At 32.3% G+C, this 17,290-nt stretch overlaps 1 protein-coding gene across 4 annotated transcripts in view; it reads left to right on the top strand.

Annotated features, from left to right (window-relative positions):
- The first annotated feature begins 1,993 nt into the window (after nt 1–1,993).
- Nt5c (5' nucleotidase C) overlaps nt 1,994–17,290 on the top strand; it is a 51,051-nt gene continuing 35,754 nt past the window's right edge. For 2 of the 4 annotated variants that reach the window (XM_069822251.1, XM_069822250.1), the window contains exons 1-4: nt 1,994–2,195; nt 7,537–7,712; nt 9,775–9,999; nt 16,764–16,778. In XM_069822251.1, coding sequence (XP_069678352.1) covers nt 2,039–2,195; nt 7,537–7,712; nt 9,775–9,999; nt 16,764–16,778 — 573 coding nt within the window. In that variant the 5' untranslated portion in view covers nt 1,994–2,038. The remainder of the gene's footprint in view (nt 2,196–7,536; nt 7,713–9,774; nt 10,000–16,763; nt 16,779–17,290) is intronic. The other 2 variants (XM_069822253.1, XM_069822252.1) reach the window with 1 other exon arrangement.

The following is a 17,290-nucleotide window of genomic DNA, read 5'->3' as shown; positions in this document are numbered from 1 at the left end:
TATTTATTCGTTTACTTATTATATGCATGTATGTACGTAATTCTGAGCCATTTTGTACAAGATATTTTTTCTCGAAAACAGAAGTTATTTGTGTTTTTATTTTCTATGATGTTATTCAGAATTTTCTTATTTATGAAAGCATTGAAAGTCAAGAAAATCGTTCATGTTGATATTTACAATTTATAATAATCTACTGTTTTTAATTCATAAGGCGTCGTTTGTAGCTCAAACATCTTCCGAAGTTCTGTAATAATGTTTTATGTTTCCATAGTACCATTCCTACGATAGAAGCGGTAAGGTACAATAAGATTACTAGAAGCTGCACCACTAGCCTTTGGGCCCTTCCTCTGTAAAAGAGAAAAAAATGGTGTAGTACTGATTACGAAACAAGTCCACGTACATTTACGCCATTGATAATGACCTATTATGCTGCTTCCAAATGTTTGTTTGGGCGAGAAAGTTCTGATAATAGGTAGCTACTACATCATAATTCTGCAGTGCTTGGGATAAGTGACATAAGTCAGTTTCCACAAACCTTTTTTGATAGTTTATTGACAACTTACACTGGTTTATTTCGATTTGATTTTTTTCTGTATGAATTATTGTAATGGGAGAAATACTTATGCATTTTTTTTCCAAGCTAGCAGATGTTCCGTAAGTTGTCAATAAATTATCAAAAAAGGTTTGTGGAAACTGACTTCTGTCACTTTTCCCATGCACTGCAGAATTTCCACTCCAGTTCTTGCTCTCTCTCTCTCTCTCTGTTTCTCTCTCTCTCTCTCTCACACACACACACACACACACACACACACATATGCGCGCGCGCTTAAACAAAGAGGAAGAACGAGAGATTACGTCATAGAATTTGTGAAAACGATCAAAATATGTACTGAAAATCCCAAAACATGAATTTTTGTTAATCTGGAAATATATAGAACTGGTCAATGTTCACCTTTAGTAGGTAAAGTCAATAAATATCTTACGTAATCAAGTTAAAATATTTTTAATTAGGTTGTTCAAGTAATCGTGATCATATTTGCATTTCAAAGTTTTACGCACCCAGAGAGAGGAGGTGGACGTTATAGACATGGAAAAATGTTCAAAACGAGTAGCAGTGGACGAAATCATAAAAAAAAGTTTTAAATTTCTAATAGAAAATTTCACATATAGATTGTTCATTCCTATATTAAAATCGGTTGCACTTTGAAGAGAACAACCGCCAGGATCGCCACCTGTCCGCCGTAAACGAACACGAGATGGCAGTACAGTCGCTAATGCAATTCAAATGGGAGTTATGACGTGACTCCTTATGTTACAACTAGATGGCAGCATAGTAAACCTGACTAAAGTTGTTACCGTCAAAACCTATAACGCCGAGCAATCTGATATGATCTAGGGTTAATATCTGTTCCCCGTAGCACACATTAGAGACAGTGAAAGCAGCATTTTTTATTGTATCTGTACATATAAATATTGCATATCACTCGAAATAATGAATGCATCCTTATTGGTCATTACACAGTTCAGGATAATATGCGCAGTACCAGTAATGAGCATTTCGGAATTTCAGCTTCCCCTTACATATATAAGTGTTCTGCCCATGGACAGATCTTTCACTGCAAACCCAGCATTATCCAATATTTCCTATTTTCTGCCTTCCTCTTAATCTCCACATAAGATCCACATATCTGAATGTCGTCTATCATCTGATATCTTCTTCTGCCCCGAACTCTTCTCCCCGCTTCCCCCTGCACACGCCTTTTATCGGACACACCCCCTCTTAATGAATAAGTCAAAAAAATGGGTTCATCGTATTATACATACACCACAACACTAATTTATTATCATATATTTTATTTTTGGTTTAATGACAGTTCTATTATTTATGATTTAAGACGCGTTTCAACATTATTTTGTTTGCAAACACATCGACATTAGAGTGTGACGATGTCTCCAATCACATAACCTAGTAACTGGCATGCAGTCAATTGAGGTCTAGCGCGGAATCAAGAGGGCAGTGGAACATTCAGTTTATACTATGTTCCACGGCAGAGAGCTGTTCCGTAGATTGGTTTATGTTAATGTAGTGTTTAGTGAAAATATTCAGATATCATCATCATGGAAAGTGCAACACAGATACATGTCTCGGAAATCCCTAACAGAAGCTTATATCAAAACAAAACAAAAGTTCGAATGTGAGTGCAACCGCATTTGATATAGTGCTCTAATGATACAGTTGGCAAAGTGCCTTGTTACTATTCTAATATGGGTCAGTGAGATGCTCTCAATATAATTATCTATTCGAATATTTTAAATTTCTTTATCCCGTCAGATAGTTATCAGTACATCGGGAAATCAGTCGCTAGTACCGTATTTAATTTTTTTTATTGACACCTCTGACAATATGTAAAAACATTTTTACGGTACCTGTAATTAATTAAGAATGCCGGTGTTATTAAATAAAAAACTCTAGCTCCTTTTAAGTACATAATTAGAAAAATGAAAAAGCCACGATAGTTCAAAATATGTTTATAATGTTACATAAAGAGAGCTGCTATCACTTTTTCTTAAAAGTGTTTATTTGTTGTATATGATGTTTGATTATTTAATTATGTTTTCTGACATCTTTATGATTTGTGAATACTGCGTTTCTTGCGGTAGTGGCTAGAAACATTTTTGTTTTATAATTTTAATTTGTACTCACTAGCTAGTTAAATAAAATAAAAATAAAATAAATGAAAGACAATCTTATGATGAGTCAAGTAGGCTAAATACAAATATTTTCACATTCATAATTTTTTATTCAGTTTGTAAACATTCCCCAACAATGATGTAAAAAAACAATAATAAATATTTAATTGTTAGTAATTTTGATAAAAAAAATTTGAATATCTTCCCTTTAAACTTTGTAATTCATTCACATATGTCCCAAATTCGAGTGTGTGTGAGTGCATGCGTTGATACCGTGTTTTTAACAAAAGCATTTTGCGTTACCTTGAATATTTTTCACTAGCTTTTTTATTTTAATTTAGCCTATAAAATATTTACAGATTATTACCAAAAAAATTGTCAAATTTTAATTTTTTTGAAAAATAGGCTATGCCTACTTTTATTGCAAATGAAAATGTTTAACGCGGTAAGCTACAAGTAAACTTCGTGTTTTTATCTAATGGAGGGAGAAAGTAATGGTGCATTGTTTAGAAGAGGCAAGGGACCTTTCCCATTGCTGTTAATGATTAAGAAATTCACAGCATTTCGAAGATTGGCCCTGTCTTTGTCTTCAGGTGATAAAAGTGGAGTGTGAAAGGTATCCTACTCAGTCGGGACATTACAAACAGCTAAATCTGTAGAGAAAATAGCGCACGGAAAATTCAGGTGATTTCGTGAGCTTCATTGAGCCACTGTAATGTGTACATAAACTATTTTAGCACAAATATCGAAGAAAAAGTCGGCCTGGTTGGCACAGTTGGTATAGCGCTGGTCTTCTATGCCCGAGGTTGCTGGTTCGATCCCGGGCTAGGTCGATGGCATTTAAGTTGCTTAAATGCGACAGGCTCATGTCAGTAGATTTACTGGCATGTAAAAGAACTCCTTAAGGACAAAATTCTTGCACACCGGCGACCCTGATATAACCTCTGCAGTTACGAGCATCGTTAAATAAAACATAACATTTAACATTTCGAAGAAAAATACTCCGTTGTCATTAAATTTGGTCCACGGCAGAACACTAACTTTTACTTAATTTCTATTGTATTTTTGGTCCAGAGAAAATATTCTTTCATAGATTGACCTACTGTATATTATCGTGCCTCACTGAAGTATAGCACTTCAAATATTAAACTTCATCGCAATACAAAAAAATACCTTATAAATTCTACGATTTTCACTTTCAAAATTGCCTGTATTGCCTGAACTTCATGTGCTAGTTTTGCCAAATTTGCTTGAGGTCATATTTCATTATTTAGAACAGTTGTAGGCTGCGACAGTTTTTTTTAATTTAACAAATTCTTTCTGTATCTCTAACTAATTATATTAGACAAGATTAAAAATGTTAACTATTTTAAAATAGGCACACTATAAAATAAAGGTATACAACTGAGAGAGAAATACCAATTACTATAATCTGTGATACATTTTAATAATTTAATAACAGCACACAATAAATTTCCCATGCTTCAAAGTACAGTGTGTGAAGTTAATATAATATTACTTTACCAGTCTCTCTTTCACTAATACAGGTAATTACCTATAACTTATAGTCAATATATTCTATTGCGTATTCTGATTTTATCATACACATACAATAAATTATTATGCAATGTGTTCTGTAGGTACAAGTAAGTTTATATGGTTCAGTAGTAATGTTTAGGTTGAATATTTTTAATTCTTTTTTGATACCGGTATGTGCATTGCTAACTTGGTCTTGAGGAAATATCCAGAAACCATCTTCCATTCTCATTTCTTTGTTTAGTTCTCAGATTCGTACATTATTACAAGATCAGTGATTATTTTATAAAATTAAAGCATTGAATCTTTCCTGACTTAATTCCTTAACGATATTTTGAAGATATCAAGAATGATTTGTAATTTGTGCAACATTTGAATTAAATCTTTATCATCATATAGGGTTACATCCCATAATATGGGATATAATAATATATTATAGGCCTATTTCAGTTTCTGTACCTGATTTGTTATTTGTAACAGTGTTCGATCTCACCTGATGTTTCAAATTTTGAATCATAGGGCCTATGCTGAGTTTGCTAAGGGTAGAAGGTGGAATGATAAGTTTTTAGCTAACCACAGAAAAAATTATAAAATTTAGTTGGTATCTTTATTTTTTAATGTAATCTAATTTTATCTCAATATACTTATTGGCACGATCTGGCTCATTTATCCCCATCAAATTAAATACAGCAGTTTTTAACTGAAATCAGTCAATTAAATCCATTGCAGTTTGTGGTTGACTAGAAATTTATCAATCTGTCACACAGAACTACCTAATCATCAATAAATAATATTGTACTTAAATCAGAAATAATAATAATAATAATAATAATAATAATAATAATGATAATTCTAAATCAAAGTAATGGAACATCGGTCAAATACAGTTAGTTAAATTGTACAATATCTTCATTTATACAAAAAAATATATACTATATATATATATATATATTTATTTATTTATTTATTTATTTATATTTATTGTATATCTAAATGGTAGTGAACCATTGCCATGAAAACTGATTGAATCTAAAATTGAATATTACGCCATCATGTTTTATGGGTTGAGTTATGAATATAAATGAGTTTTACTTTTGAGATACTTACAGAAATGCCTCTACGCATATTGTGATAATGGTTACATAATTCTGAATAGTCCGGGTTTTTCTTTACTGCACACTCAGTTCATTTCACACAAATTCTTCTGGCAAGAAGCTTCTTGGAAATCACATTGGAATTTATTACTATTATAAACTCGCAATTTAGTACCTATGCTTTGTAGAAGGCTAGTTTTATAACTTAACTTGTATATCGATAACATTGAAATAATCTTTTCATTTTATAAACACAATGTAGATATTTTCTTACATGCCACAGGTTTTACTACGGTGTATTTCTGAACATGATATAGGCTACCATATAATTTTCTGATCGCTGTGTATACCATCATTAATACTGAAGAACAGATGGCAGTTATATTACCTTGATAAGTTCCATTCAAATGTATGGATTTTTATATAACAGCGTTGTGATAAGATAAGTTTGTTTGCATCTGTGCTTCTTCCATTCAGCTGTTGTAGAACAGAATTCCCTCTCGTTATGATTAATGCATATAAATTTCATAAACTTTACTTTAATAAGTTAAGGTTACCAGACTTTTTTCACAATTTTCGGGGACAAATATCGACATATAAAAAGATACTTTTAACATTTCTATTAGATTTCCTTACACTTGTTTAGTTTTCTACACAATTTAAAGAATTAAAATACTGGTACTTATTCTATTTACAGATTAATCTTTTTTTTTTCTTCTTCAGAAGCAGGTCTTCTCTACATCTCAATTTTCCAACGAATTCCTTATAGGTCATGTTGAAGTTGGTTAAGATAGTAGCATGGCACAAACAGTTTTTAGCTCATCATTTTGGGATTTTAGGATGTCCACATCCTGTTCGCTGAAGAAACTTTCCCTACTGAAGCATTACTCTTTCAGGACACAGATAGTTCAATCATTTCGCACCATTTGAGCAAAAATTATAATTTTCTTTATTTCATTTTGTCATTTTCTCTGAAATCACATAATTATTCATCAAGCAAGAAATTTCATCAAATAACCTGTCTTCATCCAGGTCAAGTCCACCTACATAATGGACTGTCAGTTCAAATTTTTGTCTTTCTACTGGGGATAATGTAGCTAATACATTTCATAGATATCTTATCATGTGAATGAATAACCCATGCATTAGAATTTTCAGAAGCATTTTCATGAAATTCATGAGATACTCTGAGAATTCTGTTGTGAAATAAGAGTCACTTTTTCTAAAGACGCCTAAAAGTTGCGTAATTGATGGTGGAATAAATTTGTCTTCTTTCCTGGAGTTCGGTTTCTTTAATAATAATAATGATAATAATAATAATAATAATAATGTAATCACCATCATCATACTCTTATCGAGTCCTCCTTTTGGAAGGTCGATTCCAAATATGCCTCCATTTGTCTCTGACTTCCTAAGCTTTTTTCTTGTTTCTTTCATCCCACTTGTATCCCCGTTCTTGTAAGTTCTTCTGAATTAATGAGGAGCATTGTTTCAAAACGTATTAAGTCCCCCAGTGGACGAAATTAAATTTGTTACTTTCTATTTATTTATCTTTCATGCTGTGAAGTCTGATGGTTCCAAGTCGTCATATTTGTAAACTGTGAAACAAGTACTTCAAAATGGTTTTGTGTAGTGTTTTGAAAACTTGTCCAGTTTACGAGTAATTCAGTTTTTCGTCAGTCGTGTAAAAAATTGTAAGTTGGACATAATACGATTTGAAACAATGCTCCTCTTGATCTATCCATCTTTCGCGTGGTCTCCTAATTTTTTTATTAACTTCGATGAAAATATTATCACATATAGATATGAAATTTCTCGTGTTATAGAAATAAAAATTGGAAATTAGGTTAGGAAAGAAGACTGTATATAGTATGAACAGTATTTCGGTTTCATATACAGCATGAAGTTTGTCTTCCTTCAGAATGTTGTATGGTGTGCTGATCCCTGGTCATGAGAGCCCTTCCTCGTGTCTGTCTAGTGGAAGATTCAAATTGCCTAGGAAGACATGAATAAAATGCCAATACAAAATAGAATAGTAATAATACCTTGCAGCAAGCTTGTTTGTTAAGTTACATACTGGTAGTGGTTGATAAATCTAGATTTTTAAGAAATAGTTTGTAAAATATTCCACAACAATCAGAACATCATCGATATGTTTCACATATTTGTTGCATTAAAACCAGGATACGTTGTTATATGTTTTGTTCTGTTTCAGCAAAAAAGCTACCTCCTGACGTAAACAAAAATTCAGTTTTTGCCTGCAATGAACTAGATCTGAAGGAAGTCAATGTATATGGATTTGATTACGATTATACACTTGCACATTATAAGCCTTCAATGGATTTCCTCCTCTATAAACTTGGAAGGGACACATTGATTCAGACGTACAAGGTACCGTAATCTATACTAATAATAAATCTGTAGCCGAAATTTTTCGGGTAATTTTCGATTTTCCAAAAATAATTGGTCCTAACATATATAATTAACCACCCTGAAACCGAAAATCGCTTTTTTGAAATTTTTGTTTGTATGTATGTATGTCTGTCTGTCTGTCTGTCTGTCTGTCTGGATGTTTGTTACCTTTTCACGCGTTAATGGCTGAACCGATTTATATGAAAATTGGAATATAAATTAAGTTCGTTGTAACTTAGAATTTAGGCTATATGGCATTCAAAATATTTTATTTAAAAGGAGGGTTATAAGGGGCTTGAATTAAATAAATCGAAATATCTCCCTTATTATTAATTTTCATGAAAAATATTGCATAACAAAAGTTTCTTTAAAATTAATTTCCGATAAGTTTTATTCTATGCAAAATTTTGATAGGACTGATATTTAATGAGATAAATGAGTTTCAAAATTACAATAACAACGCCATCTAAGGCAGTGTAATGAAATAAAAAACAAATGACTTCGTCTATAAGGGGCCTTGGACAACAACAATCGAAAGCTATGAAACATAGCCAACAGATAATGTTTCTGTGTTTGTATGAAGTAATATCGGAAGCTAAATTAACCGATTTGTATAATTAATTATTAATTCACCATTGAAAAGTGTAGTTTCTATAGATGGACATAATGCTATAATGTTATTACAGTAACTTCTGAGTGAATCGAGGACAGGTAAGATTAAAATAGATTCTTATGCACAGAAAACTCGATAGGCTATTCTGTACATTCGTTTTCTGTATTTCCTAAAATAATTTTTATGACCAAATGAGTTGTCTCTGGATCAAAATGATCGCATTTTAATTGTTTAAATACAATTTAAATTAAGTAACATATTAAACGATTTATCCTTCTATCAAACACGAATGTTCCCTGGATCAAATGCCCTATTTTAATTATCTAATTACTTTATATTTATTTCTAATGGATGCAGCGGAGCACACAGGTACGGCTAGTAGTAAATAATATTGTTCTATATCTTGTGAAATGTTATATATGCACAGCAAAATAATTAGTGTTCATGAATTCATACTATCTTACTGTTTGTTGTTTATTTATTTAGATTGTAATCAGATTTTAAAATTGTTCTTTGTGCATGTCTAAACCAAAATAAAATTATAAAATAAATATACGAACAAGAAAAAATTAAGAGGTTGCAGAATAAGTAATTGTTTGAATTAAGATTTAAGTTAAGTGTAGAATAGTTGTTTATGTCTGTTTAGATTATTTTGTAAGACCTAGTGGGGGAATTCTGATATTGGAGTTAGTTTGATACCACGTAGACCTATAAAATGTTGAGATTGGATATTATAATCAGTGGTGAAATATAGTGCCTAGTTTCACTTACAATGTTGCAACTTCTGTTCGGTTGAAAAGTTGATACAAAAGAATGAATTTAGTGAAACATCAACATTTTAATTATAAGTGTACAGTTTCAAGTTTATCACGAAAACTTTGGACAACAGTGGACACTGGAAAAGTATGTTACAAAGATTGTTATACTGGTATACTTTTTTGGTAGTACTTAGGAAAAATAAGATACTACCGGTACCTTAGAATGAATGAGGAAAATTAAATCTTGTACATTGAACATGTTTTCAGGTAGTAGGCTGTGTGTTACAACAAAGTTTATGTTCAGTGAAAATAAGAAAATTTATTAAATTAAGTGTTTGATTATTTGTTTGGTCATTTGTTTGTTCTTCTGTCTGTCTGTCTGTCCGTTCGTCTTTCTGTTCATTTGTTAGTCTGTCTTTTCGTTTGCGTTTGTTTATTCGTTTGTTTGTTTACTTCCTTATTGCTTGTTTTTGTTCTTTTTAACTTGTTTGTTTATTTGTTTGTATGTTTGCACAGTGTATGTTTTCATTTTTTTCTGTTTTATGAATGGGAGTACAAGAAAATAAACTACAAACGGGAGTAATGTTGGTAACATGAACTCATTTGCTATAAACAATATTAAACTTATAATGAGATTGTGTTATTTATGTTAATTTATTTTCGTGTGCAGTATCCTGCAGAGATTGCGAAGTTGGAATACAAGCCTGGATTTGCTGTTCGAGGTCTCCATTACGACATAGAAAAGGGATTGCTTTTGAAGATTGACTCGTTTTTACAAATTCAGTTGGGCACAGTGTATCGTGGATTGACTGCAGTCTCTGATGAAGAAGTACTGAAACTGTACAAAAACCGAATAATACCAATAGCCTATGTTGAGTCACAAATGAAAAATGTGGTAAGTTATACTTTGTGTGTTATTATTCAAACATGTTCATTTCTTCAGTCTCCCATAACTATACGTTACACATTTCAGTGGGGAGCAGTGAAATACTTCACAGATGTTCCAATTTGATCATGCATTTAATTTAGAGTTTTACAATATTGATACTTTAAAAAGTAAATTGATGTTTCACAGGTGTAAGGAGGATGTTAAATTGTTATTTCTGTCATCATCGTCATTTTTATGTGATTGTTCTCATCCTCCTCTTCCTCCTCAAGTATTATGAGTAAAGATGGGAAAAATTTCTTCTTTTTCCGGAACTGTTCCAACGGTTTCAATCACCTGAAATACCAGGTTCCAAACAGCAGTTCCGAAATAACAGTTTGAGAAGTGAACTGTGAGTCACTACTTTAATACTACAGTGTATGTATTGAAAAGAAGTTTCAGGAGAGTGAACAACATAACACACTATTGGATTGAATAGAATTAACTGCTTACACAGTTCTAGAACGAAATTAATGGTAGCTATATTAAAAGTTATGTGAAAAAAAAAAAAAGATTATATTTTGTATAATCATAAAATGTCGATTTTAAGATTTAGAAAATACTTTGTGTCTGATGTACAAGGACTCTTCAATAATGAATGATCATGATTTTTTGTGACGACATGCTTTTATTTATCCTACAAATTTTTGTAGAGTTTTTCGAAATAGTCCCCATTGTTTGCAATGTACTTTCACAGAGATGTATTGGAAACCATTTTTTGATAACTACTTCAGAATCACCTTCGCAGATTTCACCACCTGTTCTGAAGATTGTAAGTGGCATTCCACGAAGGTGTTTCTTCAACTTTGGAGAAAAAAAAAAAAAAAAAAAAAAAAAACATGGTGCCAAGTCCGGACTGTAGAGAGGCTGAGGGGACTTGTTCCCCCGCCCCTCTTCTTTTTGTAAGGTATTCCATGACTGAACTTGCAATGTGAGGCCGTGTATTATCCTGGTGCAGCATCCACCTATAGCATTGAGATGTAGTTGTTTTCACATTAAGATGTAGTTGTTTTCACCTGACATGATTGTAGACCTTTCCTGCAGATGCCACTACTTTGGCTTTCTTTGTGTTATAATGATGGAGATTTCCACAGAGAGCTTTGTTGGCTTGCTCACAGGGTCAAAATGATGCAGCCAAATCTCATTTCTAGTTATGATCTTGCAAAATAAAGTCCCTTGCTTTCATCCTCTAACATCCTTTTGAGCTTCACACAAACCTCCAATTGTTCAGGAGTAAGCAGTCTTGCACTAACACATGTCATGTGCAGTTACCAATGTATGGGCGGCATTTAATGAAATATTCAGGATATCAGATAGTTTTCTTAATGTTATTCGTCTATCTTTTCTCACAATTGAATCACAATATTGAGAAACCCCACATGTCCATTTTATTGGAAACAGGCCATGACTATTTGGCCAAGCACCTGCATAGAATTGGAATATATCAGTCCCCTAACTGCCCATTGTGCAATTCAAATCAAGAAATGGATTCGGAACACCTCAAAATCTGTACTTCAGTGGCTAACCATGACAATATCTTTGAAAAATATTGGAGTGCAAGAGGTCAAATGACTTTATTGTCAAACGCCTGGCATTAGAAATCAACAACAACAACAACATGTCCATTTTTTTTTACGAAATTGAGTTATATATGACTTCGTATTCTAAACATGTAGGCTCATGATATTATGAAGAGAAACCTCACGTACTCCCATCAACATTCATTTTAACTAAAGTGTTAAGAAAAAAATAATTTGAGCACAAATCTAGGACCTGAGATGTTTTTTTGTATCTCCTGAAAAGTTTAGTTTTCTAGACATGTGGGGCTTCTCAATATTCCTATTCAATTGCAGCAGCAATGTTATTGTTTACGTCTGTAAGAATTGTGATTGGACTAGTGTCGTTTGATGATGTTTGTCTTAACCTTTTTTATTAGCATTTTGTACCACATACAAGCAATCCTTAGGGTAAAATACCCATAGATTCCACACAAGTCTGTTATAACATTTTATATGTCTCAGCACGTGATTATGTAAGACACAAGCAATATTTTTCAGAGCAGTGTATTGTTCTTTACACATAAACTTCATTGTGCCACAAACGAAACTAAACATGTCTCAACTTTATCATCTGTCACAGGATCGCAGGTTAAGACGATATCATTATTACGCAATAGATGAGGTGTTATATTAACAATATAACATAACACGAAATTTAAATTTTAAATTAAAAGCTGTGTGTAAAAAATTTCATGAACATTCATTATTGATTAGCTTACATATTATTTTCAATTGAAATTAATAAAGTCTGTTGTAAAATAAAATGTTACATTTAAGCTTACAAAGAAATTGTTGATGAACTTACGTCGAAACCTTTCCTCAAACTGTGAATGCTGATATGCCTATATTGCCATAACAGATAGACAAATACAAAAAATATTAGATGTTCATGCTTACTTTAAGCTTGAATAAAAGATTAACAAAAAATTAAATAGCTTTCAGCCTGTAGTAGTTCAGCTGACCAACATGTTGAATGTACAGCCTTATCTCGCATGTCACGTGACAGAGTAGGAATTCACAGAGAATGGCAACTCAATTACAGGTACTGAAAGCATGGGTCATTGTTTCTTAATGTAACATTCCAAGTAAGTTTTTAAACCCTTACAATTAGTATAGACAGCTAGTTTATTTTTTTTTTTTATTTATTTATTTATTTTTTTAATATTTGCTTGTCTGCTGTGTAGGCTATGCACAGTTTGAGGAAAAATTTCGACATAAGCTCATTAACAGATCATTTGTGAAAATTTTTATGGTTCCAGTTATCGACGTTTCTTTCCTGTAATGACAACAGACTCCAGATAGCATTGTGCATTGTTTTAGAAAGTTGAAGTGTTCCTTTCGGTAGATTGCACATGTGTGCTTTAAGAAGCCATTGAAGAGTAAGGCTAGAAAACTATAGTCCCATCGCTCTAATTTCCGGCTGCCAATCGCGTTGCAGGTCGGCTACATTTAAAAGTGTGCGTCTTGTGATTCGCTGATTCATTTCTTAAGGCTCGATAAATACTTAATATAATCGCCCGCCATTTTAGCTCTTTCGTTGGCGTTCGCAGAAAGCACACGAAGATGTTATTTGCCGCTCAATTATTTGCTGAATTACATTGCGTTTGATTTATTATCATAGGAGCTACGACATGATAATGTTTAACGGTGTGGCAAATAGATTCCTCATATGGTAGCTCGGTAACGTAAGAACAAAAATGGCGAACGCTACTACCTACCTAGACTTTATAGAGCCTTCACTTTCTAAGACGTAAGCAAAGAGGCGGAGTCACGCCGGAAATAACAGCGTCAGGACTATAGCACATGAATTAACTGCATCATAAGATAATCATACTTATCACATGGTAAAAGTTACTTTCATCTTTTGCTAGCAGTAAATAATAATGTATCCTCTTTAGATACCCACATTAAAAGTATCTATCAGATCTATACAGACGTCTTATTAAACAGGTAATGTCTTTTTTTTAATTAAAGAGAAACTTATGACATAACATTTCTTGGTTATATAATCATTTGGTACAGGAATAGATGTACGGTTGCCAGGTTTAGAAAATAAAAATACAGAACACCCAGTTAAATTTGAATTATTTTGAATTGTCTTTGCATATGTACCTAGGTACATGGGGGCAGGACCTATATAAAATAGCAAAGTTTGGTCAAATACGACGACTTTTATTTTTTAAATAAAAAATAATTTAAAAAACCGTATCAGGATATGACGCCAAACAGCTGATTTGTTGTTATTTACAAGTGCTAATGTGCTAATTCAATTTTCAAAATGCAGTAACTTTGGCACTATTAAAGAAATTTACATGATATGTGTGACGTAACTTAATGAACAAATCCAAGCGAGGAAATTTTTATATCTTCATTTTAGTAGGAAATACAAATTTTTAATTTATTTTTATTAAAGTTAGATATTATTAAAGTGATACTGGTATTTGAAAATTTTAGCATTTCAAAATTTCATCACTTATATTTGTTACGCGGTTCATAAGCTTTCATTTGAACTTTAGAACATGCATTTGTGTCAAATGATGATGAATGTAATTAGCTTTTTTATTACAGTAACACTTTTTTTTATGTTTATGAAATTATGACCCCTGGTTGGTCTAAAAATTCAAACTAACATTTTAATCTTAATTTTCAAGACCTCTTGCCATAGGTAAAAAAACATGCACGTGCGCACACACACACGCACACACGCACTGGGAAACCTTTATTTATGAGTATTGATGAGTTGTATGACCTGTATCATGTTTACAATAAAATAAACTTCAAAATTAAAGTAATTCTGTCGACTGCAGTGTGGAAATGTGATAATGACTAGAGGTGGTAGAATTTTGCAATTGCGATAAATGCGAGATTTGCCCAAAAACTGTCAAGATAGGTAATTTTATGTTTAAAAGCATGTTAAATATATTATTGTGGTTTTTACATCCGTGTTAAAATGCGAAATGTATGTGTTTCTGCGAAATTATATTTTAGATTTTTTGGTAAAAAAAATCAGAATCTATCTGAAGGTTCTGCCACATTCAGATTCTTAAATTTTTTCAGATAATTTGGTAATCCTTCATGTTATCTTTTACAGTATGAATAACACAGGAATGTGACCTATCCGATACCCTCTTTGTTGTTATCTATATCACTTTCTCAATGTTTTCAACTAGGCCTAATTTGCTGATGTTTTATCTAGGGGGTGGGGAGCATTCTTCCCAGCAGTTAATGTTTGTAAACAAAGCGCAGGACCAAGGATGTATATTCTGATACAGTTACTTTATCCGAGCTGTGATTATGACATTAAATTGCTACCACCAAACTTTCCATAAAAAATTATTCATCCCAAAACGTTACAAAATGCTGAATTATAACATTAAAAGTGCTATAAAATGCAAATTTTTAATTTTAAGTTGATAAAATCTACCATCTCTAATAATGACATTCATATTTGTAGTGACATCTACATCATCTACATTGAATTCATATAACTACATTTGAATGATTTGACGTCTCTGCATTGAACTGTCAAGTCCAAAATAATTTTTAATCAGCGTTACTAAAGATTTTTGTCAAAATTGCAGTCTATGGCCTTCATTAATATAGATACAGACATTTTTACTCATTCATCTCATGCAAAGAGATAGCAAGGAGTTAGTGTTTTCATGTTACATTTTCGTTGTAAGACATAGCTATATGGTTTGTGAGTAAATTTAGTTAAGTAGTATTTATATTATACCAATCATCATGTTTTCCATCAATAGGATGGAGTTTTTAAGCATATGTTGGTCAGTTACTATGCTCATCTTCCTTATATTATTTTATTGTTTTTTGTACCAAGTCATTTATTGAATGTAAATGTTATGTCTTATTATATTAATTCTGAATATAAAGTACATATATACTTTTATGTGTCAATGAACTAGTTACCTTGTTGAATAGTTGACATCACAATAATAAAAGTTGACAACAAACACACATTCAAAATCTACAGAAAAACTACAACAACACACATACACAACACATCCAGTCACCCAACACAACACAAACAGGCTGCATTCCGAGCAATGGTACACAGACTACTCAACATATCAATGAGCCAACAAGACTACAAAGAAGAGTTAAACACAATCAAATAGATAGCACAAGAAAACGGATACAATCCTAACATAATAGACAACATAATAAGAAAGACAAAACAGACTTACAAAACACAAAGGAATACAACACAAACGCAAGAACACAAAAAATACATCGAACTAACATACGAAAACAAAAACCTACATAAGATTGCAACCTCATTCAAGAAATTAAATTACAACATCGCATGCAGAACACACAACACTCTACAAAAGCAGCTCAACACACAAACAACACAAACAAATATAAACACACAGGTGTATACAAACTCTAATGCAATACCACAACAGCTTCTACATAGCACATACAGGCAAATCACTTCAAACACGTTATGAAGAACACATCACAGCCATAACCAAATCACACAACACTTCCACATACGCAGAACACATCACAAACTCCAACCACACCTACAGCAACATAAACACAGACATGGAAATTCTACATCTCCAACTGAAAAACCAGAAACTAAATACACTGGAACAGTACGAAATATACAGGCACACAAAAAAAACCTGCATCAAATCCTCAACAAACAACTCAATTTCAGAAAACACACACTTTTTGACTCCACATTACACCACACAAACACACCCCCACAGGAAACCCTATCAGAAGGCGCGAAGACCACCCAGTTCTGATGATAGCCTACAGGCTGAAACTAATCAACAAGGTAATCTAGTTAATTAACACGTGAAAACATATATATATACATACTTTGTATTCCGAAGTGATGTATAGTGTTAAAAGTTGTGTAATCAAGATGTATTATTATATTATCGTATTATTTTGAATACTCGGTACCAGGATATAAATTAATGCAAATTGGATGTTGCAATTTGACACAGGCAGTCACTTTCAATATCCAGACAGTCTTTTGTGTAAATAGCATCTATTCAGGTGATGTGACTAGTTTGTTTCTTTGCCCATTGCTGATGTCTGCCCCACTTCCTTGTGGCTGACAAAACCAAATACCTGTTCTTCCAAGTAATTGAAAAATGAAACGTTCCTTGCTTTGGACGGACCATGTATATGCAGAGAGGGCAGCGGTCGGTGAGTTTGACATGTGTAGATCTCACATCAGGGTGTCTTACTTTCCTTCAGAAGCAAATGTTAGCATTTTAAATTATAACATTCTGTGACTTGTTACAGTACATAATGAGGCATTCAAGAGCTCTTTGTTGATAATTTTTTTTTAATGTCTGTAATTAATGATTGGTTCATTGTTAGAAATATGGTGTTTAATACTGTACTGTTGAACCACTTCAGTCTTTTAATCATAAAATGTGGATTTGGAAAACATTTTAAATTTACATTTTGTAATTAGAGATGATATTTTGTGAAGTAAGAGATGGTGTGATTGATTATTTTTATTTTGTATGGTGGTATTTAGATAGGGTTGCCAACTTTTTTTTTTAAGAAAATACGGGAGTTTATGGAATCGACAAAATTTCACTTATAAAATAGACAAATTATTCGGTTCAGTTACTAAAAAGCAACTTTATTCTACACTTCGGCAGCTAGGCTTAAATCAAGAGTATTTTGAGACAGATTTTGTCTTGTGT

This window comes from Periplaneta americana, chromosome 3 (assembly GCF_040183065.1).
Source record: "Periplaneta americana isolate PAMFEO1 chromosome 3, P.americana_PAMFEO1_priV1, whole genome shotgun sequence".
NCBI lineage: Eukaryota > Metazoa > Arthropoda > Insecta > Blattodea > Blattidae > Periplaneta > Periplaneta americana.
Note: the sequence above shows the minus strand (reverse complement) of the source record. Positions and strands in the feature narration are given on the sequence as shown.